General features: G+C 39.8%; 2 protein-coding genes across 2 annotated transcripts; both read left to right on the forward strand.

Moving 5' to 3' along the window:
* Positions 1-3,529: 3,529 nt before the first annotated feature.
* LOC131855447 (uncharacterized) lies at positions 3,530-15,937 on the forward strand. Its single transcript, XM_059206721.1, has 13 exons — positions 3,530-3,715; positions 3,843-3,907; positions 5,440-5,598; positions 6,612-6,731; positions 7,798-7,935; positions 8,501-8,697; positions 9,262-9,425; positions 10,816-11,065; positions 11,662-11,811; positions 12,567-12,635; positions 12,879-13,002; positions 13,706-13,826; positions 15,926-15,937. The coding sequence occupies exons 2-13, from the start codon at positions 3,873-3,875 to the stop codon at positions 15,935-15,937; spliced, it is 1,539 nt and encodes a 512-aa protein (XP_059062704.1). The 5' UTR covers positions 3,530-3,715; positions 3,843-3,872.
* LOC131855428 (calcium-independent phospholipase A2-gamma-like) lies at positions 15,516-26,153 on the forward strand. Its single transcript, XM_059206704.1, is given in 8 exon segments — positions 15,516-16,300; positions 16,403-16,716; positions 18,664-18,801; positions 19,294-19,380; positions 24,372-24,570; positions 24,680-24,766; positions 24,920-25,038; positions 25,479-26,153. Coding segments are annotated over 8 exon segments (1,731 nt in total). The 5' UTR covers positions 15,516-16,179; the 3' UTR covers positions 26,145-26,153.
* Positions 26,154-27,169: the final 1,016 nt, after the last annotated feature.

A 27,169-nucleotide genomic window follows, 5' to 3' on the forward strand; every position in this document is an offset into this window, starting at 1 on the left:
ATAACAATTTGTCTAGTACCTGAGTAATAAAAAAGAATCAGCTAGCAGTCTATCAAAACGATAGTGATAAACGTCAGTTTGCTAATGTGACCTACGAATAGCTACGATCATGTGATACTCGGAGCAAGTGCCTGCATGTACACAACAAGCAGAAATGTAGCAAACATTTCCTCAAAACATAAACAACAAACAACGCGGCGCACGACGCGGCGACGCGACGCGACGCGACGCAGATGTTATGTTAGTGACTGCGCGAAAATATAAATATTACCCGCTGTATGTAGTTTGTTTATTTGTAACCACTAAGTACTTGAATAGTCAGTTCTCAGTTCATATTTAACACTAGCTGCACCCGCGACTTAGTCCGCGTGGAATTTAACTTTTTTACTCCTTATTACATCAGCTGCCTGCCAAGAAAAGTCCCGTCAAAATCGGTCCAGCCATTTCAGAGGTTAGTCGGAACAAACAGACAGACAGACAAAAATTGTAAAAAATGTTATTTTGATGTATTTATATTCATATGCATGTAGTAAAAAACGGTTATTTCAATATTACAAACAGACACTCCAATTTTATTTATATGTATAGATGAGCTAAGAATAAGAACTGAATTTTATTAATATCAAATATGTAGAAAATTAAATACATAAATATCGGCCCCGAATGGTTTATAATTGCTGAGAAAAATTAAGATTACTAACGTCAGTATATACTTACTTGCGACGTGTCGTCTTCATTTTATTATGTTTCACATAATAGTCCTTACGAATATTATAAATGCGAAAGTAACTCTGTGTCTGTCGCGCTTACTCGACAAAACTACTGAACAATTTACATTAAATTTGGTACACAGATAGTCTAGACACTGGCAAAGGACATAAGCTTATTTTTAATGGGAAAAAGGAATTGTAAGGGATTGAAAGGGGACATGAAAAATTGTATGGAAGTGTCGAGATTTTTAAAGCTATAATTATTATATTTTTTGGCTGTTGGTTAAATATAAATAAATATAACATTCAAAGCTTGTACTATTAACCGGATAAAATAAAATAGGGAACGAAAGTATATAGGGAAATTCGCCATTTTTAAATGTTTTTTGTCATGCATGTCTTATTTGTAAAATAATTAGCCTAAACTAAACAATAAAAATGCTATCCATGGTCACATGCCACGCGAAGTCGCGAGCACAGACAAGACAATCATCAACACAAATACTTCATGTATATACATTATACAGTGAAACAATCGGGAATATGAGACCAATATTTATACACCCTAAGAATTACTGACTGTAGTGTATGTAGTTGGTGGCAGCGCCGTGGATTGTTTTAGTTGTTAAATATTGAATTACGTTAACTAAATTTAAATCTTTTTTAAATATTGTAACCAATATTATTTAAAGTGGTTTTTAAGCAGACTTGCAATTTATTCATAAAATTTGGAGCCATTTTGAAGATTATTTTTGTAAACATGTATTAGCCGGGTTGAAGTCTGTCGATATGTGTATGTGTGTAGAGCACACTATTGAATTATTTTTATTTTTACCAATTATTACATTTATGAGTAGTAGGTAGTTGGTAATTAGCTAAATTTGGTTTTTATGAATTGAACCGAGCGAATCGCAGTTCATCGAGGCTGATGTGATAGTGGAACACGATGGGTGTGGGGCGTGGGGGTACTCGGGGTTGCGGGCCTCGGGAATGGGGACGGAGTGTGGCCGGTTTTTTTGCAGACTTCGGCGAGCGGGTGCGACGCGGACGTAATGACGCAATCGGAAGGAAAATAATGTGACCGCATCACGAGACGCCGACGACGCGGCGACGCGGCGACGCGGCGACGCGGACGTCACGGCAGACAGCGTGGAAGTTCCACGTAGACGTCGTCGGCGTGTTTACATTATTGCAACACTGTGATTTGGATGACGTTCTATATCTAAATTACTATTATAAGTGAACGACTTCGGTACTCTAGCGGTTTGGCACACTGCTTCACTTCCGATGGTCGCGGGTTCGATTCCTCACACGGTACAGATATTTGTATTCATGAGTATGATTGATGATATATAGATGTATTTACAAAAAATGTATCTGAATGTTTATATAGATTGTCTAGTACCCTTAACATGAACTCACTCACACACACACATGCTCTGATACTCATAAATTATAAGTATTATTTGTTTTATTTTATATACATTCTCTTTCTCTATTTCATATATTTTCATTTGTTTTGATTTAAATTGTATACAATGCTCTGGAGATGGGCGCAAATAACTGCAACACAGTTTTTATAAACTAATGTAGTTGTTTACTTTTAACATGTTAATGTTATAACTTTGTTTTTGGTTTAAATAAATTCTTTAATTCGTACAAACTTTTACGCAGTATTTTATTTTTACAAACTTTGAAAGTTATATTTAATCGACAGTGACACAGTACAAGTGACGAGACTCCCGTCTCCCATACAACCTTTCTATCAACCCCTTCAGACTCCTTACAATCGTTTCGTCGTTTTAAAAAGTAGCATTTGTCGTTTCTCAGAATCTAAACTATCTGTGTACAATATTGTTAATTTTTATCTGTATTGTAATTATAAATATGATTTTAATAGATTTTGTTCTACAAAATACCCGACTGCAGACAGTACAGTACAGTACAATTAAAAACCCGATGCTGCCAAAAAAAATCCGTTCAATTGTACCGAACATGTCGCGTAGTATATTATACATACAAAATCAGAACCTCCTCCTTCAGACAGTCGGTTGAAAATGGAGCGATGTACCTTTACGACGCGGCGACGCGGACGTACATACAAACAAAATAGCACGTGGTGTGTTTTTACAATGTTGCTATTTTGTTGTCATTTTCCTTGTGGCCGGCAGTGAGTCACCGGCCGTGTTACTTGTATTGCAGTGTTCTCTTTCTAACTTTGTTACTACAGATAAAAAATATTTACATACCGTGCTCTTAAATGTAAGAAAACAACTAGAGTTGTTGTTGTTAGATAGTAATAATAATAATAATAAGATGTTGTCGGTTGAGACGATGTATATATTTTTTATGGATGATAATGGAAGCTCACACGCCTGCGCTAACGGTTTACGCTGGCGGGGCACCAGTGGAGGATTATAAGATGAGCATGAGGTCAGATCAGTTAGCCCATCGTGACAAATTCACCAAGAATTACGATGTATATTACAGATCATAGTGAGCTGACATAATGTACATAAAAAATAGATCTTGTATACTAAATAACAATAGAGAAAATGTAAGGTGGGGTCAGGGGTGACACGGTATGTGCAGTGGTCAGTCGACAATATTTAGTTTGTCTTACTAACATGAATTTTTACAAGTGTTACATTGAAGTATCTACTTGTACACGAGCAATAAGTTGCACCACATATACAAAAAGTCCGTCATTGGCATCCACGGTAACGTAGATATGATAATAATTGGCTGGTGAATCATCCACCGGCCGGGGACTGTGTTGCCATCGCGGGCCGCGATGTGGCGGCGGCGCAACATAAAATACTCACAACTCGCTGGATATCCTCATTCACAATACACCATTGACGCTGGAGGCCTGTTTTACAATAATTGCGTCCCGTTTGCCGCTGTAAACAAACAAATATTATCTATAAATCAAATAATATTACGATCAAATAACATAGAGATAGGTGCGTGCCTGTGTAACTGTACATACTTGTTTACTTAAAGTATGTATATATATATATATCTCTCTCTCTTATAGAATTAATACGAATTTATAAACGTTTTTTATTAAACAATGTGTCAGTGTAGTTTTATGGAATGTGAATTAACGAGTATATAATAAAATTTCAGAAACCTACAAATATAAATATATAATAAAAAATGGACGTGGTACAGACACTTCGAAGTATAAGATGGTAAGTTTTCAACAGTCCATACATACATAGTTATAAAACTGGTTACTCTGTAGTTTAATAAAAAAATTAACAAATATACCTACATAGTACATACCTAATATGATTACTTTAAGTACTATATGTGCCCGCGACTTCGACCAAATAAAGAAGAAATATTTAATGATCCAACCAAAGAAGCCAAAGAAGAAAGTTTGCACGTTCTAGAAACATTACTAATTTCCATACAAATTTTCATCCCCCTATGTTAGTTTATGCTCTTAAGGGTAAAATTAATATAATTTCTTAATGTCATATTAATTTATATTTAATGAACAGCCTAAAAAATAAGTTTGAAAGCGTCTACTTACGAGGAGCTTTAAAAATGACGATATATCCATAGAACTTGTCAGGTACAGACAGACAGACAGAGTTACTTTCACATTTATAATGTTAGCAATGATTGACCATATAAATAATTAAGAGTACGTAAGCATAAATTGATTTCATTACGAGTACATAAAATCTTGTTTAAATGCACAAATGCTATGTACTGTAAGTGGGGTGTATGTATTTTTAAGTGCATATTGCAAGACATCGGACGTGTCTGATCAACTGATCACCTATAAACAGGACATACATTAAGGAAAACAAATAATATTTCTTTGATAGACAAGGAAGGAAATGGCAAGTTAAATATAAGTCACAAGCTACTCGCCCCGGCTTCACGCGGGTATTACATATATAAACATATCCTCTTGAATCATTATATCTATTAAAAAAACCACTTCAAAATCCGTTGCGTAGTTTTAAAGATTTAAGCATACATAAGGACAGACAGACAGACAGCGTCTTTGTTTTGTACTATGTATGTGAAGTCTCAGTTACAGGTTAATAACTTAATAACTACTATTATACAAATTGTTAAACTTCAATCTTTATAACGTATTAACACAGGTATTAATAAGGAACATAACGAGCTATACTCGTGGTATGTATGTATGTATGTATTATATATAAATCCATAATACCCGTAGTTACGGTAGTTACGGACTACAGAAACAAATCTGCTACAAGATTATTATGATAATAACAATTGCGTTTTTTTAAGTAATTTCAAGATTAGTATATTTAATTTTTTTTATACTACTATGGTGGTAAATAATGGTTATCGTAGCCTATACATATAAATAAAATTGGAGTGTCTGTTTGTAATATTGAAATAACCATTTTTTTTACTACGTGCATATTAATATATAATAAATACGTTACATACACCAAAATAACATTTTTTACAATTTTTGTCTGTCTGTCTATATGTTCCGGCTAATCTCTGAAATGACTGGACCGATTTTGATGGAACTTTTTTTGGCAGGTAGCTAATGAAGAGTAACTTAGGCTACTTTTATTTTAGAAAATAAAAGGACCAAGACGCGGGAACAGCTAGTTCCTAATATATTTTGTACATTACCTCAAAAAGAAAGTAAAATTACATTAAATAAAAAAAATTGTGTCCATTTCAACAAAATCTATGAAGGAATTGTTTATGGTTTCAGGTCTAAAGAGCCATGGGGCCCCCCTATTATAAGCGACGAGGCGAGAGAGTTACTAGAAGAATGCAAAAACATAACTCAACCGGAGGTAATAGATGATGTCCAGGAGATCATCAAAAGAAGCGACGACTTTCCCATCGAGTTTCCCATTGACACAGTCAGGTAACACCCACACATATGCCATAAACACTGGCGGCCCGTCCCGGCTTCGCACGAGTGGACATTTGTACAACATTGTACATTTCTATCTGATCCTAGTTATTGATATTTTTTCAATATTGTAGAACATACTTTTGTTCTATCACCAATAGTTTCCGCAGCGCACGCGACGTGTCATTATATTTCCCAGCATCTTTTACACCTTGAGTTACGTTACTAAAGTTTTAGTGAGGATCCCTAAACTTTTTTCCCAATAAATTAGCCTGTGTTGCTCGGCGGACGTAGCTGTCTAATGGTGAAAGAATTTTTTAAAGAATCGGCGAAGTAGTTTTTGAGTTTATTCATCACACAAAAATACAAATCTTTCCCGAGACTTCGTCCGCGTAGAATTTATTTTATTTTTCTGAAATGAAAGTAGCTTCAATTACTCCTTATTGCATCGGCTACCTACCAAAAAAAGTCCCGTCCAAATCGGTTCAGCCATTTCATAGATTAGCCGGAACAAACAGACAGACAGACATAATTGTAAAAAAAAATATTTTGGTGTATGTACCGTATTTATATTGGTTTGCATGTAGTAAAAAACGGTTATTTCAATATTACAAACAGACACTTTTACACCAATTTTATTTATATGTCTATACATATAAATAAAGTTAGAGATTCATAAATGTCGAATAGGGTTTACAAGTTATATAATTTTATTTTTTAATTTTATTATAAATAAACCGTTTGCTTATTTTGATATTGATTTGATATATCTGATGATCTCGGTGGTCTAGCGGTTTAGCACACCGCTTTATGTCCGATGGTCGCGGGTTCGATCCTCGCACGGCACAAACATTTGTATTCATGAGTATGATTGTTTGTATCTGTCTGGGTGTTTTATATGTATCAATTAACAAAAAGTTAAGTTGTTAGTACCCGTAACACAAGCTGTAGTTAGCTTAACTTGAGAGTAGATGGCGCTGTGTGAATTGTCCTGAGATTGTTATTATTATTATTATTAATTTCAGATTGAAGAAACTTATAACCAGAAGGCCCATTGAAAAGCTGAAAGAAAATATAAGGTCCACTTACCCTGTTCTCCACGAGCGCGTGCTGATCCTCATGGCCAACTTTCTAGTATACAAGAGGTACACCGACCTCTTCACTCTGTCATCACACAAAAGATATTTTTTTTATTAATTTTATTTGTTCATATATATATATATATTATTTACTTCAGCCGCGATTTGATCCGGCTAAAGTTTTAATTGTTTGATGTGTTCCTCTGGAGGGGATGCTACATTACCAACTAAATACATACATATTATTATACATTGTTCCCGCGACTTCGTCCGCGTGGAATTTAACGATATTTTTCTAAAATAAAAGTAATCTAAGTTACTCCTTATTAACCTACCTGCCCAAAAAAGTACCATCAAAATCGGTCCAGCCATTTTAGAGGTGAGCCGGAACAAACAGACAGAAAGACAAAAATTGTAAAAAATGTTATTTTGGTGTCTGTATCGTATTTATATTCATATGCAACATGTAAAAACCGGTTATTTCGTTTCGGTTACAAACAGACAGTCCAATTTTATTTATATGTCTAGACATATATACCTACACATTAATTAGTAATTAATAGTTGTATATATACGTGCTTAAATATATGAATGTATATATATATATTTCTTTTTAGACTTTGCATATTTATACGTTTTGTTAATCTTTGTGATATTATTTATCATTAGTACCACTTAATTTAACTTAACTTGTCTTGACTTTATTTTTTAAAATATATGCAGGCGATAGTTGCAAATTTATTTCATAACATGACCAATATATCATTACATAACATTTCATTAGATGACCCGCGCTACTTCGTCTGCATATCACTTATTTCACATTTATATATATATATATCTTTTTAAACCATAGCCAATGCGCTGTTCTAATGTGTAAACTATATTACTTTAAATTTCATCAAAAACCGTTCAGTAGTTTTTGCGTGAATGTAACAAACACTTTTCCGTCCACACATAAACTTCTGCGTCCATAATATTAGTAAGACAAAATATGTTTATGAGTAATTTATTATTATAATGTTTTAATTATTCACTTATTAATTAATTAAATTCTATAATGTGTCACCAACAAAGGGTTGTTTTCCGTGTGGTCTGTCTCTTTATCTAAGGTCGATGTAAATTATTTCAGGAAATACGGGTCCGACATCGAGAAGAAACTGTACGAGAGAATGTCCGTGGTAGAGTTCATTGACCGGATACTGGAGAAGAGGTCTATATGTTTCATGTCCAAACAGGACCTTTACAAACTACGGACGGGCGAGTTGGGGTAACTACATATACACTGAACATTACATATTATATACACAATCACGTAATAGGTGCTGTTAGTATTGTGTATTGACGTGACAAAAATTTAAAACAAACCAACCAATTTACAACGGAGCTACTATTATTTGTACATCTACAATTATCAAAAAACTAATTTTTCAAATTAAATTCAAATTTAAATTCAAAATATCTTTATTCATGTAGGTCTATTGCAGACTCTCATGATATGTCAAATCTACCGTCAGTTCGGAATGATTCCGAGATGAGAAGAACTGATAAGAAACTCAGCTTGTATTTGTTTCAAATTAATATTATACAATAATACAGATTAATTTTTAAATTCAAACTTGGGAGAATAGAGTGACCACCAGCATATGATATTGCAAAAGCAAATAGCGTAATCAGTTGTTGCCAGTACCCACAAGCAGCGTCAAATAGTTAGCGAATGGTTCCAGAAATCCTTTTTCAATTCAATATATCAGCTGTAAGTTCTTGTTCGGCCGGTAACAAATAAAGTTAAGTCGTTATTATAAAAGCTAAACATATGTATTGTTGTTGTGAAGTGCGGGCGGTTGGGACAACATCGGCACCCCGAGCGAGTTCCCGCCGCTGGTGCTGGCCGACTACCTGAGCTACGACGAGCTGAAGGTGTCCGCGCTGGTGACCGTGAGCGGGCCCACCACCTGCATCAACAGCGGCTCGCGGCACAACGCCGGACGAGTCGCAGAGCAAAACATACAGACCGACGCCATTATTATGGGTAAATATACACTCAATTATGTTTGTTTGTATCGGTCTGGGTGTTTTCTATATATAATATGTAGGTATCTATGTATTTGTACCAGTTGTCTAGTACCCATAACACAAGCTTTAGATAACTTACATAACTTGGGTCTAGATGGCGCTGTGAACTGTACTGGTATATTATATTATTATTATATGTAAATAAATACTAAAATTACAGTTTTTAATAGAAATAATAATAATAATAATAACTTCAAAGCTAAGCAGAGCTCGTATTATGAGAAATTGAACCCACGACTATCGGAAGTAGACCGGTATGCTAAACCGCTAGATCACCAAGCAAATAAATTTAACAGGAAGGAGTATTTTTTTAGCACTCGGTTTACATCTGCGTAAATTAAAACTTAAACTAAAACTTTATTGACTAGATTGATTATAAAATGTAATTTTTGGATGTAACACTACAAAAGGCAGTCGAAAGTAATGATAGGTACTTATTCTAAGTGTTAGCATAACGCAGAACTTAATAAGTAAAGATATTTTTTTAAATTATAATTCTGTTCAATGCGCATTGTTCCAGGTATCATTGGGCCTCGTTTCCAGCGTCCAGGGCGCATGGATTGCGAAGACATACTCATCACATACGAACAGAATCGCACGGAATTTGGATACGGACCGATACCTACGGACGGGTCCGCGACCGCGCTGCAAATGTGGAGGAAACTGTGGGCGGACTTCTACCAGGTCATATGTCCACGAGTGGCATTCTAAAATATTTTGCGATTCCAGTGGTTCTTTTTGTGTATATCTATACACAGGCCGCTCTTCCCCACCGGGCACACGGGGCACACGGGGCACACGGGGCACACGGGGCACGTGCCCGGGGCCCGCGATGGATTAGGGCCACCTAGTCTAGTCCCTACTCCAATAGGATTAAAAATTTTGGTATTTGTTAAAATCTTTCTGTAATTTTGTCTCATAATTTGTACCAAAAGTAATATTGGTTATATATGCAATGTTATCGTCACTAGTTGCAGTGTTTGGAGGTCGCGAACGTTCATCGTCTGACACGCTCGTACGGCCACGTTTACATTCAGCTGCCGGAATCTTCACTGTGCCGATATGACAATGAGGAGTCCCCCATATGCAGAGTCCAACTCATCTATGATTTGCACTGGCGTATTGCCTTTAAAAACAAAGTTTAATAACTCAACAGCTCGACATTCATTTTTACACAAATACATCGACTCACTTAAACGGTTGTCTACTAAAAACTGCGTGTAAATTTTTGTGTGTAACTGTCAAAAGATGCTCGGAAACTTTTCAAACCACCCAGATATTAGAAATCTTATTCGATTACAGTATTTTACTGTCCCAAATCGGCCGCCGCTCACATAAATAATAATAATCTCAAGAATCTCAATTCACACAGCGCCATCTAGATCCAAGTTAAGTTAGCTAAAGTTAGTGTCTTGGGTAATAACACAAATACATAGATATTTTTTTTCGTAAACACATACATAGAAAACACCCAGACCGATACAAACTATACTCATGAATAAAACGTTCGTGCCGAAGGAGGAATCGAACCCGCGACCGTCGGACGTAAAGCGGTGTGTAACCGCTAGACCGCCGCACAGTGGGAACTTTGACTCATTTTCGTCTCATAAATCTATAACTTCTGTATTAATAAAGATATGTACATGATTTTTTTCCTGATAATCTTAAATATATATACTTTTAAATAATGTATGCTTTGTGAGTAAAAAAATATTTCTAATAGTTATAAATAATTTAGGAATACAAGAAATATAGAATTTGTAGACTTACATTTATGTCCTAAGAAGTTTATACAGAAATAAGTAAAAGTATCAGCGTAAAAAACCAAAATTCTTATAAAGATGGCTTACAAGTCACTCAAGAGCTCCTTTGCTTCATCAAAAAGTACTAAATATTTTTTATTGGAAGGTTTTCTTAAACTTGTTATATATGGGTCAGAGGTATATAAAAATGCGAGTAGAACATCTTTGTTAGAGGCTACCCTCGAACATTGTCTTGCATGATGAAGCCTGAACTGTTTATAGTCTTTGGGTCGTCAAATAAACGAGTGCTAACAAACCCGCACCGGTTCCAGATCCCGAGCAGGACGTACTCGGAGGTGACGTCGGGAGCGGAGAGTATAGAGGAGGCGACGCGTGACTCGCGCGTGCTGCGCGCGCGGTACACGCGGCGGCCCATCGGCAGCGACGTGTTCGACGCGGCCGCCTACTCGCGCCGCCTGGCGCTGCTCGCCGACGTGGCGCTGCTGGAGGCCGACGCGCGCGCCGCCGCCGCCGCCGCCGCCGCCCCACACACCGCCGCCTTCCTCAACGTCGTCGGAGCGGGTACACACTGATTACACTATCGTTTATTCACGTAGGACATTTTAGCCGCTCATGAACGTCAAACTTTTTACAATATAATTTTTATTTGTTATTTTATAGCATAAAAATAGAAAATCGTTCATTAAAACAAACTTAATTTGAGCACTTTTGAATAGTCAATAATTTATTTTTAAATGTACCGCTCATTCGGAGAGCTGTCTCATCGCGAGAAGAATAAGCGAAAGACTTGTGTGTTGCTCTTTTAAACGATCCTCGTTCACAATTTACGAGTCGAAACGTGTGAATACAAACTACCAACCGGCACTAATTTATTTAGGCTCAAATATAAAAACACAATAAGATTAAATCAGTCGTAGTGATAAGAGCAGACCGGTCCCCACGGACGGCACTCGTTCACGAGTATGACGGATGAGCCAACCACCACTGCGCTCGACCATATTTTAGGGAGCCCAATGACCCGGCCCGCCACGCCGCCACATGTCTGAACATTTATTATAAATAGTTCTCTATTATCAAATCTGCTATCTACAGTGAAACTGTAATGTCGTCAAGATGTCGATAATGACTGTACATATGTGATGGCGATACGCCGACAGGTCTGGGCGTGTGGAGGATATCCCACCACCAGGAGGACTTGTACGTCCTCACGTTCCTGCTGCGCGTGCTGGCCCTGCTCGAGGACGGGGCGCTCAACAACGTGTCAGACGTCAACTTCGCTTACATTAAACTCGGGGAGGGCGTGCTGCGTAAGTATATGTATTTACATATAGGTAGGTAGTATTCTATTACTGTGAGTAGCTGTTCCCGCGACTTCGTCCGCGTGAAATTTAACTTTATTTTTCTAAAATAGTAGCCTAAGTTACTCCTTGTCACATAAAGTCCCGTGAAAATCGGTCCAGCCATTTTAGAGATTAGCCGATACAAACAGACAGACAGACAGACAGACAAAAATTGTAATAATGTTATTTTGGTGTATGTACCGTATTTATATTCATATGCATGTAGTAAAAAACGATTATTTCAATATTACAAACAGACAGTTCAATTTTATTTATATGTATAGATTACATTATGATTTATGACTTCGCCAGTCCTGAGTCGATATTTGTAATTTATTTTGCTATTTACAATATATGTATAATATGTCAGAGGAAGGGAGGAAGTAATCATATGTAGTAAATGTTGTTCCAACAAACTAGGGATGGGGCGATCCTTTCCGAAAGTCATTGATTCTTAATCGATTCAGATCGAAGTCTGATAAATCGATTTCCAAAAAAATCGAGGTTCAAAAGATCGATATCTCAAAAATCCCTTCCGAGGGTTCAGAAGCAGGGCCCTCGGAAATATGAAATATATATTTTTTTAATATTATTTTCTACAACGCCATCTGGTGAGCACTGAATAAAATGTTATATGTTAATATGTACGTATAATTGTTATTGATAGATCGTTGTTAAAACTGTAAACTTTTATAATGTTTCGTTAATTTGTTCTGTTGCAGCTCTGTTCAAGTCTGTTGAAGGGTCCACGGTGAAAAAACTATTTCTGGAAAATGAAGCCCATCCTAAAGGTAGGTCGCCGTCACTTATTTATATATATACTCTGCCCACACTCTTCACATAATAAAGTTTTAAAAATTCCATATTTATACAGCCCGAGCCCATTTCATTATTTAATCAGCTCTCAGAATTATCTTTAGTTTCAGAATAATAGCAGTAAGTATCAGCATTTGTTTGTGAATAGTCAATGCTGATACTTACTCATACCAGTAAATTGGAGTAAACATATATAGGTAATATGTTTATTTTCGCAGGAGGCATCAGTGTTCAAGTGGAGAACCGTGATCCGTCGTCGGCGCTGGTTGGCGAGCATGCTGGCAAGCTGCTGGTCATGACGTACGCCTGGGACGGCAACGCACATCCCGGGAATGAGTTCTGGTACGTTCAGTGTGCTAGTGTGTGTGGTAATTAAGAAAGACTCAAATATGCACTTTATGTAGCAATGAAGTGTGAATATTTCTGAACTCGTTTAAGTATAAGATACTCGCCCCGGCTTCGCACGGGTGTACATGTTACATATTATATACATAAACTTTCCTCTAGAATCACTCTATCTATTTAAAAAAACCGCTTCATAATCAGTTGCGTAGTTTTAAAGATTTAAGCATACATAGGGACGGACAGACAGAGACAGCGACTTTATTTTATGCTATGTAATGATTGATGAATTTATTTATTCATTTAGTAATAGATAGGTAATTGAAACATATCTAAAATAGATGATTCTAAATTATATTGATACGAAATACTTGGATCGGTCGTTGGTCGTAAATTTAGAATGAAAACGATCGTATTAATAATAATAATAATAATCTCAGGACAATTCTCACAGCGCCATCTAGACCCAAGTTAAGCTAGCTAAAGCTTATGTTATGGGTGCTAGATAACTGATGCTATACATAGATACATTTTTTTTCGTAAATACAACATCCTATAAAAAATCATACTCATTAATACAAATGTTTATGGCCACGACCATCGGAAGTAAGGCGCCGCGGCGTGCTAACCGCTGGACCACCGGGGCCGTCGTATTTAGTGTCGGGCTGGATTGTGTGGTATATTTGTGGTGTGTTAATGTCAGGGTGGGCAACCTGACGTCGTCCGGCGACCCGGCGGCGGCGTGCTCCACGCAGGTGAGCGAGCTGCACGCCGCAGCCATCAACCCCGCCGTATGCGGCCGCAACGCGCGCCGCGCCGCCCCCGCCCCCGCCCCCGCCCTCGCCCTCGCCGCCGCCGCCCCGCGGCTGGCCACGCTCGCCGCCGCCCTCCCGTGACTACCGCTACTAGCATGTCCCATGATGACATATTTAAAACTTAAATTAATTGTATTATTAGTAATGTAACAAACATATTTTACATAATAAAGTATATCATTAAGTATTTGCTTTTCATTTTAATTTTCTTTCGGACTACTCTAATGCTGTTCTAATACGGCTCCAACTGACCTCCAACAGCCTCACTAAACCATCGGGGACGAGTGCAGATGATAATCCAATCCCGCAGGAAGGCTTAAAGTGCGGCTGAAGGCCAACTACCGCCTGATGGATATGACTTTACTCTAAGGGATCCTCTAGGAGTTCGAACCTCGGATCAGACTGTTGTAATATCGATCCCCGTCTGAATAGGACCACTGTCCGGGGTATGTAAGTCATCACGCAACTTGATCTGTAAATTGTGTCTCGGTTGTAAGGCAAGGGTCTGAGGGTGAGATAAGGCAGGGAAATAGGATAAGTGGCATGAAATATGAATGTCCCGGAATGACGCCGCATGAGCGGTACCGCGAGCGTCACATAATAGCGTGACGTCAATGCTGCACTATATGTACGTATGTATATATACGACGGTCACTACTTGACATCAGCCCGATGTGGCCCGTCACCTTGTTTGCTATTCGAAATATATAAAAAAACCTTCACTGATACCTAATCAATATGCACTACGATAATTATAATAAGGTAAGTATGTACTATGATCGTTCGTTTTTTATACTGTTGCGATAGTAGTGTACGTGACTTAGGTACACTCACTGATATGTGAATAGTGAACCAAACCGTGACCGGGCCGCTCTAAAAACATATTTCACGGATACGGTAATACCAAATACGATACCACAGTACGGAAAGTACTTAGGCGCGCACTCGTGTCATTCACCGGTCGACTACCAGATATTGTCAGTAGGTACCAACTACGAGAAACTTGCATGTCTAGATGTCCTTCATTTTATTCTCTATAATCGATATATGGCTGTCAGTGGCCCTGAATTGTTAGTCACCTAAGGTAAAAGAAAAAATATTTCTTCTTAAAACGCCGGCTATACACTTGCCATTACCCTAGTGTTGTTGTTCATTCGTGGTTAATATAGTCGATTGTATCAGGTTAATGAGTATTACTGTTAGTCTAGGGGCCCTACTGTGTTAGAAAACCTAAATTGTTTTTCTTTGCCATGAGCACCCAAACAGGAGCATATTATACACTCTACAATAATAGTCTGTCTATTTCCAACTTGCCTATCCCATATGTTAGTGATATTGGGATTAATATTAGGAGGATTACGGTACCCGCATTGCCCACTAGGGACTAATGAGATCACTAGAGGGTTGTTATGTAAGTGACAATTCATTAAATAAGCCGACATGAGATTTAAGATATATTGCATTTATTTAACAACAAATACATATCTAGAAAGGGACATATGAATATAAATACAAATGTATGAAATAGTTTTAGTTATCATTGATATACGTGACACACAACATTTATAGTCTGTACAGTCATAGCCTTGACGCGGAAGTTGTTTTGGATCTGATACAAAACACGATCATACGATTTTTGTTTACAAAACATCACGTCGTTTTCATTGAATCGCGCGGGAGGCGTGGTGACTGGTGATCACTGGTGATGTGGTTAGGTGTGGCGTCGTGGATAATCATATATTATGTTTACTATGAATGTAACTCGCAGTCGCTAATAAAAATGCTCAGTTAGAATTTTTCATCTGCAGCGGCAACAGTTCAAGCAAAAATAATTGTGACCAAAGAATAATAACTTAAAATTTAAAATAAAGTTATTGTAATGGTTAAGTGTCATTGACTCAGCGTCTCAGCTAATGTTTACTATAAATAAACTGGGATAGTGAAAGTGATCGTTGCTAGTTGTGATTGGTAGCACTGATCGATCATTCGATTTGACGTCACTAGAACTGTCATAAATTGTCATAACAAATTCACGTTAACTAGAAAGCGAACTACTCCTGTGTTTCTTTTTAATATTATTAAATTAAATACCGACTATTATGTTTTAGATGTGCTTGTGAAACAAACATTACTTATTAAAACTTGATAAATGAACTAATAAAAAATATATTGTTATAACCTGTGGCGTGTTCGCGATTTTTCCATCGAAACTTTAACAAATATCTAAGAAAAGGAATAGTGTTATCAAGTGTTTTCCTTTCACCACTTCTTGTATTGAATTCGTAGCGTACAATTTACACTCAGTGCTTGACTAGCTTTTGGCAACTATTGTGTTATATGTAGAGTGCAAAAACGAATTAATATGTCGTCGTTGGGAAGCCAGTGGAGGCTGATAAGACACTACCTCTCTGTGTCCAATTTGAATACAGAGCTAGAGAAACTCGTACAGAAAATTAAGCCCGTCACTGCAGAACAATGGGACAGTAAGTTGCATATAATGTATTTAAGTTGAACAAGATCAATACATATTAAAATGTACATCAGAATAGATTGTGTTTGTAACTAGTTGATTTCTCTAATTTCAGATTTAATTAGTATATTTGAGAAGGCAGTGTCTATGAGACTCATTCAAGGATTGAAGGAGATAGAACATAAGAACAAGGATCAGAATGTAGTGAGAGCCCGCGCTGCGGAGGAAACAACAACCGTAAGCAAAGACAGTGTCGACAAAAATGAAGACAAGAAAGAAGATAAATTCAGTGACGGGTTGCTGGTGGGCTCCGAGGCCAAGGAGATCACATTTGAGGGGCTGTGGCAGGGACTCAAGTTGAAGAAAGACCTCTCGTTGGGCAGAATCTCGGAGCCCAGTTGGAAGACCAACAAACCAATCATCACGAAGGTGACTACAACATATCTATTAATTTTTTTGTGACATTAACATCATATAATAACACACAAAGTAAGTAAAATTTGATAATCTTAGCTTTGCCATATATATATTAAACAAATAGGGGTTGATGATAGAAGGCTGAAAATTTAGCGTTGTAAGTATTTTTTAATATGTGACACATTATAAAAAAAATAAAGAATGTCCAAAAAATAAAAAATAATACATCAATACTGAATATGCATATAAAATTTATTTATAATTGGTATAATATTTGTTGCAAATAAATGATTATGATTATGAAAATGGTAATTACAAAAACACATTGTAAAATATTAAAGAAGAGGTATGTTTAACATGCGCCAGCAAATATGATAACTTGTCCTTGATAATCATTACAAGTGAGAACACTTATCATATTAATTAATTGTTTTTATCATGCAAATTTTATGACCTGCCAAGTCACTAACTAAGTATAATCGATATATTTTTTAATATATATTGGTTTTTATTGTGAAATACTCTGACATATGCTATGTTTTAATTTATGTATGAGTTTGTACAACATTTTGACCTATGAAATATGATGATGTATGAATAGAATAGAAAATCATTTATTCAAATAAACTTACATTGAAGCACTTTTGAATAGTCATCACATTTTTTTAGTCTACCGCTCATCCAGAAAGCTGTCTCATCACAAGAAGATAGAGCAAGAAACTTGTATGTTGCTCTTTTAATTTAATAATTTGATTATTACTTTACATTTTTAAGTTTAAGTGTGTGAATACAAACCACCAATTAGCACTAAACTATGAAGTTAGAGTGCCCAATTGAACTAATGTCTGACATTTTCTAAATGTTCTATGCTTCTCAACTGTGATCGACTCTGCCTTTGTATGTAAACATCAGTAAGTGCTTACTCAAAATAATATATAGGTATATCAAAACAAAACAACATGACTGTGTATGAGCAGTTATCAAATTTTATTATTACAGATAACAGCTTTGTCAAATTGAAATGTGTCAGATAGTAACTTGATATTTACATATTCATTATCATATCACTGTACAGATCATGTGCCTGACAGGTGATATTATTTCTAAACATAAATATTTACATTTAAAATGGTTTTGCTACAAAATAAGTTAATATAATACACTGTCCCTATTGTAATTTCTTGACAGTACTGCAGTATATGAATGTATAATATTATAGAACACATAGTTAATCTTGTATATAAAATTCTCATGTAACAATGTTACTTACCATATCCTCCGAAACGGCTGGACTGATCTTTATGAAATTTTATATGCATATTCAGTAAGTCTGAGAATCGGCTACTATCCATTTTTGATACTGCTAAGTGATAAGGGTTGTCCACCTGTATTTCTTGTTTTATTCTTTATAGTGTGGTATTAAAAATACACCTAAATTATCACCCTCCTACCATCAACTACTATTTTATTTATGAGAGTATGACTAGTTATGCCACGCTGCATTTGGAAAATTTCAACCATTGCTAACACTGTCCCTAATTAGTATTATTATTATATATAAAAGTGCAATAAAGATAAATATAATAATAAATCATTAAATATACATTGTCTTCCTAATCTTATACTAAATCGTAGTAACATAAATATGGGACTTGTCTCCCACAACATCCTACAACCACATAAATGTTAACAAACATTATATGCGGGGCACCATGAATGGTAATTACACCGTTGATCATGATGCCCACCCCAATATTTAAAATACACTCAAAGAAGGCATCTAAATTGATATGAATGACATGAAATTAAATTAATTTGTATTTAATTATGTAGATGCTTAAAACACAGGACGCTCACTAATTCCTTTATTTTTTATCCTAGTCAGTATAGATGTATGTATAATTGTATATATATAGTAAAGTATTGGTTGTGTTCATATCTGTTACGTTTGGTTTGCAGTCGTCGATCCACTCTCGCACCGCGTACGTGATATCAGCGATTGTGACCGCGGAGAGCGAGGAGTGCCTCCTCAAGCGCATCGAGCACTTCATCGACCACCTCCAGCAGTATCCTGAAGCCAGGGACTACGCCATCAAGGTACTGACACACACCTATTATATATTATTTCTTCTGTCATGTTCTACTGATCAACGGAGCCTAAACTGAGTTGAAATTAAAAAGAATTAAAAAAAAAAAATTAATACCTTCCCATCCTGTATTAGGTAAATGAGCTTTATGGCCAATTTAATTTTCCACTCTAATGCATGTGTAGCCGACGAGCCTCGCGTCTACAAACTGGACCTGTAAAATAAAATTCTGTATGTTATTTGGTAATTAAATTGATCCTACCGCTGGTGCGTAGATAACGACCCCTATGCAGTGCATCCTTACGCTATATATATATATATATATATATATATATATATATATATATATATATATATATATATATGCGCTGGCGACACGGACAGCTGTAACTTCAATTATTGTTTCATTCCTGAGTATGTCACCACTCCACGCTTACTTGCACCGGCTTCAGCATGTCACAAAGTAAATGGGTCTCATACAATATTTGTTGTTTATTTGCAGGAAGGTGCGGTGAGAGCACTTCTGCGAGTGCAGGACAAACTTTCTGATGAAGCTATCAGTAAGGAACTAGGCGGCGTAGTTTGAGAGGTACGTATCTTTGTGTTGTGAATACAAAATACCAATGTTACTTGAGTAACAAAATAAATCAGTTATAGTTATCAGTACAGATCAATCCCTACAAGACTACTAAAATGATTAATATAGTCGCCTTATGAAGCGTAGTGAGCGTCGGCTGCCGGTTACGAGTTGGCATTCCCTAGGTCTTATATATATCTATATATTATAATTTTAATCTTTTCCCCACCGTCCAGTATGGTATATAGTTGCAATTGAGAACTGACAAGAAACTCAATTGAATTACTTTTTTTTTTTTTCGTCTGGATCGAAGGCTCTCCTGGACGAGACGAACCAATCTCAAATTCAGGAATTTGTACGGCCTCTTCGGTAAAAACTCTAACTTCTATCAAGAAGTTAGAATTTTTACCTAAGAGGCCGTACATTTTATAAACTAGCCACTTGTTTTCTATCAAGAAAACAAGTGGCTAGAGTATTTATAGCTATTATACCTACCCTACAAGTGGAGAAGCGCTAGTAGCTCCAATATTGGAATTTTTCAACGGTTCCAGAACGCCATTTTAAAGACAATTCTTAAGGAACCATGGTTTATAAACAACTTGAAGATCCATCATTTTTCGAATTTACTCACAGTTTGAGAGGAGCGTGTTAGCGCAAGCTCAAAATATAACGCTCGGCTGAATGTCCACCCTAATGATCTAACCCAGAGGTTACTCATTAACGACCTCCCAATATTTCTGAAAAAACACACAAATACTGGAGTCGGATAAAGTATACTTCAGTTCTTGACACCTCAACATATCGCCGGAGGCATCGATTAAATAAATAGTCATGCACTCCGTCGACTACAGACTTGCATTGTCATTTAACAGTCCATCCGATTATAGTGCACTCGCTGATTAAGGATATCCATATAACAAAAAGAAAGTTTATTATTTAGTCGTACCATTCATCATTGCCTTGTCTTTATCCCATTATTTGGGGTCGGCGCAGTATGTCATTCTCTTCCACTGCTCTCTATCGGTCGTCATATCTGAACATACTATTCTTTTATTCATATCATCTTTCACACAATCCATCCATCTTTTCTTAGGGCGTCCCCTCCCTTTACATCCATCCACATTCATAGTATACACTTTCCATAAGATATGGTCCTCATTCCTCCGCATAACATGTCCATACCAGCTCAATCTGTTACCTCGTAACTTTTCTATTACCGGCGCAACTTTCAAACTTCCTCGTATATACACATTCCTTATTCTGTCATTCCTGGTAACCCCACACATCCATCTTAACATTCGCATTTCTGCCACATGCACACGCCTTTCGTCCATCCCCTTTACGGCCCAACATTCAGATCCATACAAAATGACAGGTCTTATGATAGATTTATAAACTTTACCCTTTAGTTTCAAGGGCATTCGGGTGTCGTATATCGTTCCTGTGACCTGTCGCCATTTCATCCATCCCGCACTAATTCTGTGCCTTATATCGCGGTCTATGTCGGCATTGTTCGGAATAACTGAACCGAGGTACCGAAAATCGGAGCAGACCGGAAGCATTACCCCGTTTAGACAGATAGGCATGAAACTGGAGAGTGTAGTATTCAGTTTTAGTTCTGCTGATCTTCAAGCCAACACTCTCCAGTTTTTATTGCCATCTATCTATTCTACTCTGGACCTCGATTCCATCCTCACCAACACGCACAATATCGTCGGCAAACAGCATACACCAGGGTACCTCGTCTTTAATGTCTGATGTCAGAGCATCCATTACAATGAGGAAGAGGTAAGGGCTTAGAGCCGAACCCTGGTGTAAGCCTACCACCACACTGAACTTGTCGGAGGCACCTACCGCCGATCGGACGTATGTGTTAGACCGGATGTATATGGCACGTATTAGATCTACATACTTCCCTGGTACACCTTTCTTCTTTAGGGTCCACCACAAAACTAGACGGGGAATTCGGTCGTATGCCTTTTCGAGATCGACAAATACCATGTGCAAATTTTTATTTACCCTCCGGTATTTTTCGCACAGATGGCGTAGTGCAAAAATGGCATCCGCGGTGCCTCGGCCAGGCATAAAACCGAATTGATTTTGTGAAATATCACACTCCTCTCGCAAGCGTCTCTCTATCATTTTCTCCCACACTTTCATAGTATGTGACATAAGCTTTATTCCTCGATAATTGCTGCAGTCTTGCACATCACCCTTATTCTTGAAGATAGGCACCAATATGCTTGGCAGCATTCTTCAAGAATAGCTTCTTCATGCAACAACAACTTGAAGAATAAAGTGAGCCACTTACATCCATTTTTACCCAATAATTTCCACACTTCCACTAGTATTCCATCTGGTCCTACGGCTTTACTGCTCTTCATACTTCGCACAGCTTGTTTTACTTCTTCCATTCTTACTTCTCTGACTAAACCCACATTCACTCCACATTTCCTCTCCTATCGATTTATTCCATAAATTTTCTTCATTCATTAAGTTTTCAAAGTAATTTTTCCATCGATCTTTTATATCATCTTCTTTCATTAGAACCTTTCCTTTATCATCTTTTATACATTTTACATATACTCCATCCTTTGTATTCTTATCTCTCATTTTTGCTAGTCGGAAGAGCTGCTTTTGGCCTTCGGAAGTATCTAATGAGGCGTAGAGTTTATCTTGGAATTCAGCTCTTGCCGTTGCAACAGCTTTCTTTGCCGTCTTTTTGCATCCTAAATACACTTCCTTTTTTTCGTCTTTTGTATTATCATTCTCTTTACAGCTCTTTTGTCATTCTTTAAACGCTCTTTTCTTCTCTTTCAGTATTTGTTGCACACTTTCATTCCATCACCAAGTATCTTTCTCTAGCATTCTCGTCCCTTTTGTTTCGCCAACAATATGTTTTGCTATACCTCTCGTTCCATTCGCTATTACATTCCAACATTTGTTAACAGATTTTCCTTCCATATTATTCATTTCTATCATCATATCATTTATGGGACACAGTCACCTAGATACATCAAAATAATAATTGCATTTAATAATGTCTAGTAAGACAAATTCAATATTGTCTACTAGGCACTGCTGTATCTAAACTGTGTCACCCCACCTTACATTTTCCTACTTTTATTTAGTATATAAGATCATTATTTCTATGTACACATTGTCAGTTTATCATCATCTGTAATATACATCGTCTCGACCAGCAACATCGTATTATTTACCCGCAACAGTGGTGACCCCGACGTGATCTGGCCGACGTGGTCGAGACGATACCTGGGAAAACGACGAGATCAAACAAGAGATCTCTGTCTGACGGCATCCTGCGCACCACCAACGATTGCACATTTCCACCGGCTTCCCAGAAGCGGGTCTCACCGGCTCGGAAATTCAAGAGGCATAAAAGTCGTTGGCAATACTGCGCAACAAGGATCCTGCCGTGCTACTGACCCCCCAGTAAACACAACTGCCTGCTGGATATAATCTCTGGACGAAAAATTGAAACTGGAAAAATAAAGCAAAAATGCTGTCTACAAAAGTACAGCCAACAGTCACCGCCGACGTCATTGCACACCTGTCGTCACTAATTGCGACACTGCGATCAGAAATTGCTGATATACGCGAAAAGCGCTCGCCACACACAAACAGACGCAGCAACTACAGATCTAGGTCAAATTCGCACCTACGGTCATTGCATAGTCAGAAATATGACTATTATTTTATATTATATCATCGCAAATATAAAGAAAAGGCATACAAATGTGACATGCCGCGCTCCTATAGACAACCGTCGGAAAACTAGATTCGACGCAGAATAAGACGGAACGCTGTGCTGTTCATCCGTCTAACCGCCTAGCTATAACCGACTCTAACAGTGGCTATAGAATTTTGGTGGACACCGAAAGCAAAAATCTCGGTGAATAAAAAACAAGCACTGACCAAAGAGAGCGCTAGCGAAATCAAATTATTCGCCGCAAACAATTAATATGAGCAAATGCGAGTTCTTCACAAATGAGTTAGATTTTCTTGGTTATCATATAACGAGCCAAGGGATGAAACCAACGGAAGAAAAATGGCAAGCAATCGACGAGTACCCTAAACCCACGACAGTTGAAGATTTACGTCGTTATTTGGGTATAATGAATTTTTATTGTTACAAAAGTTCATAATATCTTAAATTTTACAGTTAACTTAAATAATTTTTTTTTGTGTGTAATATATATATATTTTTTTCTCTCAAGGGGGGAATATCTATGGGACACAGTCACCTAGATACATCAAAATAATAATTGCATTTAATAATGTCTAGTAAGACAAATTCAATATTGTCTACTAGGCACTGCTGTATCTAAACTGTGTCACCCCACCTTACATTTTCCTACTTTTATTTAGTATATAAGATCATTATTTCTATGTACACATTGTCAGTTTATCATCATCAGTAATATACATCGTCTCGACCAGCAACATCTTATTATTCACCCGCAACATCATTCATTGGTGTTGTTTAAATTTCATTGCATTCTCATCCCTCTCGAGCATGTGCCATCTTATTTTTGTGGGCGGTCGGCTTTTGTTTTTATTATACTGAACCCTAATTTTTGTATCAAGTACTAGTTAGTCTATGTTGTGATATCAGATCCTCACCCGGTAGGACCTTACAGTCTCTGACACAATTGATTTTATTTCTCCTGACTAAGAAATAATCAATCTGTGTCTTATGGTGTCCACTTGTGTAGGTAATTAAATGATCCTGTTTCATTTTAAACCATGTATTGGTGATGGCCAAGTCAAAAGCGGAAGCTGCCTCTAGTAATGTCTCTCCTCCTCGGTTGCGATTTCCAAATCCTTAATTTCCATGCACTCTCTTATAATCCTCATTCAATCTTCTCACATGCCCATTAAATTATTTATTTATTTCGAATGGTGATTCATTCGAAATAAATAAACTCATCGACCGTCGCCCGAGTGTCCCGGACGCGGTCGTGACGGGTGGCGTGGTGCAGGCGCTGGCGCTGGTGGGGCACGCGGGCGCGTGGCGCGGGCGCGGGCCGAGCGTGCTGGCCATCGACGGCGGCGGCGTGCGCGGGCTGGCGGCCATCCACCTGCTGCGGCGGCTCGAGGCGCTCACCGGCCGCCGCGTGCACCAGCTGTTCGACTTGATCGTCGGCGTCAGCACCGGCGCCATCATCGCCGCCGTCATCGGTACCGTCCTCCATATTTAGCTCTCCTCGATATCGCTCGCTCATGCGATCGTAGCCTCCCGAACTCCACCGAATTATTAATGTGATCGATTTTATATTTTTTCTTTAAGGAAGCGGAGTCGGTAACCTGGACACGGCCAGTGAGATGTATCACACGTTATCCAAGAAAATGTTTGGCAACACTTCGGTGATAGGAGGTATTTTTTTTTTTTTTTATAATTTATATGTACATTTCACAACCGATGATCTATCGTAATCGAGAAGTAATAGTAATATATCGATATTATCTCGATTTTATATATTTCATATATACATATATCTCGATACTAGAACTAATACCGTTTTCGCAGGCACGTCGCGGCTCGTATGGACGCAGTCGTATTACGACACGCAGGCGTTCGAGGAGATGCTGCAGCAGAATCTCGGCGATCTGACGCTCACCCAGTGCAACAGGTTCCACACACCGAAGGTATTGTGACCCAAATATCATTATTTACTATGTAGCAATCGTATTTGATTAATCTTATTATTCATTCATTCATAATTTAAGAGCTGTGCTCTTGTCGGTGAAGCTTTCGCCATCTTCTACGATCTTCTATCAGTCCTTTTAGCTGGTGATACGACACGGCTCCAACTTTTTCTTTTACTCGCTTGATATAGCTGTGTCTCGGTCTTCCCCTTCCTGTCTTTCCATCTTTTTTTTTTTTTTTTTTTTTTTTTTTTTTTTTTTTTTTTTTTTTTTTTTTTTTTCCTTCGATAATGTTATTAATTAGTTCGTCGTGTCGTGTCAAGTGCCCCAACATTATTCTCGCCTATTCTCAATAATATCTATCATCTGTCTCTTTTTTGTCTCGAATTTTGAAATAACTTATTATTATTATTATTATTTTGTTTGTTTTTGTGGTGCAGCTGGCGCTGGTGTCGTGCGTGGTGGGCGACGGCGCGGCCCACCCGTTCGTGTTCCGGTCGTACGCGGCGCGGGCGCGCGCGCGGCCCGCGCTGGAGGGCACGGCGCGCGCGCCGCTGTGGCACGCCGTGCGCGCGTCCGCCGCCGCGCCCGCCTACCTCGCCGCCTTCCGCGCCGCCGGCCGCCTGCACCTCGACGGCGGGCTCGTGGCCAACAACCCCGCCGCGCTCGCGCTGCACGAGGCGCGCCAGCTGTACGGGCCGCTCGCGCCGCGCCGCGCCACGCTCGTCTCCGTCGGCACCGGCCGCGCCCCGCGCCCCGCGCCCGCCGCCGCCCCGCCCGCCGCCGCCGCCGGCTGGCGCGACAAGTTCGACGCCGTGCTCTGCTCCGCCACCGACACCGAGGCCGTGCACCGGCTGCTGGCCGACACGCTGCCCGAGGACGCCTACTTCCGCCTCAACCCGCCGCTGCTGCAGCCCTGCGCCATGGACGAGACCGACCCGGCGCGGCTGGCCGCGCTGCTCCGCGACGCCGACGACTACGCGCGCCGCAACCGACACAAGCTCGACCGCGTCGCCGCGCGCCTGCTGCGCCCGCCCACGCTCCTGCAGCGCGCGCACCACGCGCTCGCCCGCCGCGCGCTCATGCTAGGACTGACCGCCGACTGACTGACTGACTGACTGACCCGCCGCGCGCCTGCGGCGCCCGCCCACGCTCCTGCAGCGCGCGCACCACGCGCTCGCCCGCCGCGCGCTCATGCTAGGACTGACCGCCGACTGACTGACTGACTGACTGACTCGCCGCGCGCCTGCTGCGCCCGCCCACGCTCCTGCAGCGCGCGCACCACGCGCTCGCCCGCCGCGCGCTCATGCTAGGACTGACCGCCGACTGACTGACTGACTGACTGACTCGCCGCGCGCCTGCGCCCGCCCACGCTCCTGCAGCGCGCGCACCACGCGCTCGCCCGCCGCGCGCTCATGCTAGGACTGACCGCCGACTGACTGACTGACTGACTGACTCGCCGCGCGCCTGCTGCGCCCGCCCACGCTCCTGCAGCGCGCGCACCACGCGCTCGCCCGCCGCGCGCTCATGCTAGGACTGACCGCCGACTGACTGACTGACTGACTGACTCGCCGCGCGCCTGCTGCGCCCGCCCACGCTCCTGCAGCGCGCGCACCACGCGCTCGCCCGCCGCGCGCTCATGCTAGGACTGACCGCCGACTGACTGACTGACTGACTGACTCGCCGCGCGCCTGCTGCGCCCGCCCACGCTCCTGCAGCGCGCGCACCACGCGCTCGCCCGCCGCGCGCTCATGCTAGGACTGACCGCCGACTGACTCACTGACTGACTGACTGACTCGCCGCGCGCCTGCTGCGCCCGCCCACGCTCCTGCAGCGCGCGCACCACGCGCTCGCCCGCCGCGCGCTCATGCTAGGACTGACCGCCCGACTCACTGACTGACTGACTGACTCGCCGCGCGCCTGCTGCGCCCGCCCACGCTCCTGCAGCGCGCGCACCACGCGCTCGCCCGCCGCGCGCTCAAGCTAGGACTGACCGCCGACTGACTCACTGACTGACTGACTGACTCGCCGCGCGCCTGCTGCGCCCGCCCACGCTCCTGCAGCGCGCGCACCACGCGCTCGCCCGCCGCGCGCTCATGCTAGGACTGACCGCCGACTGACTGACTGACTG

This window comes from Achroia grisella, unplaced genomic scaffold (assembly GCF_030625045.1).
Source record: "Achroia grisella isolate CSIRO2021 unplaced genomic scaffold, CSIRO_AGI_Agris_v1 utg1419, whole genome shotgun sequence".
Lineage (NCBI taxonomy): Eukaryota > Metazoa > Arthropoda > Insecta > Lepidoptera > Pyralidae > Achroia > Achroia grisella.

What these genes read in the sequence shown, in the direction of transcription:
- LOC131855447 (XM_059206721.1), top strand. Translation starts at nt 3,873, where the DNA reads ATGGACGTGGTACAGACACTTCGAAGTATAAGATG. An exon ending in TGTGGGCGGACTTCTACCAG is followed by an intron (nt 9,426 to 10,815) that starts GTCATATGTCCA and finishes CACCGGTTCCAG; the next exon opens with ATCCCGAGCAGGACGTACTC. An exon ending in CCTCAACGTCGTCGGAGCGG is followed by an intron (nt 11,066 to 11,661) that starts GTACACACTGAT and finishes ATACGCCGACAG; the next exon opens with GTCTGGGCGTGTGGAGGATA.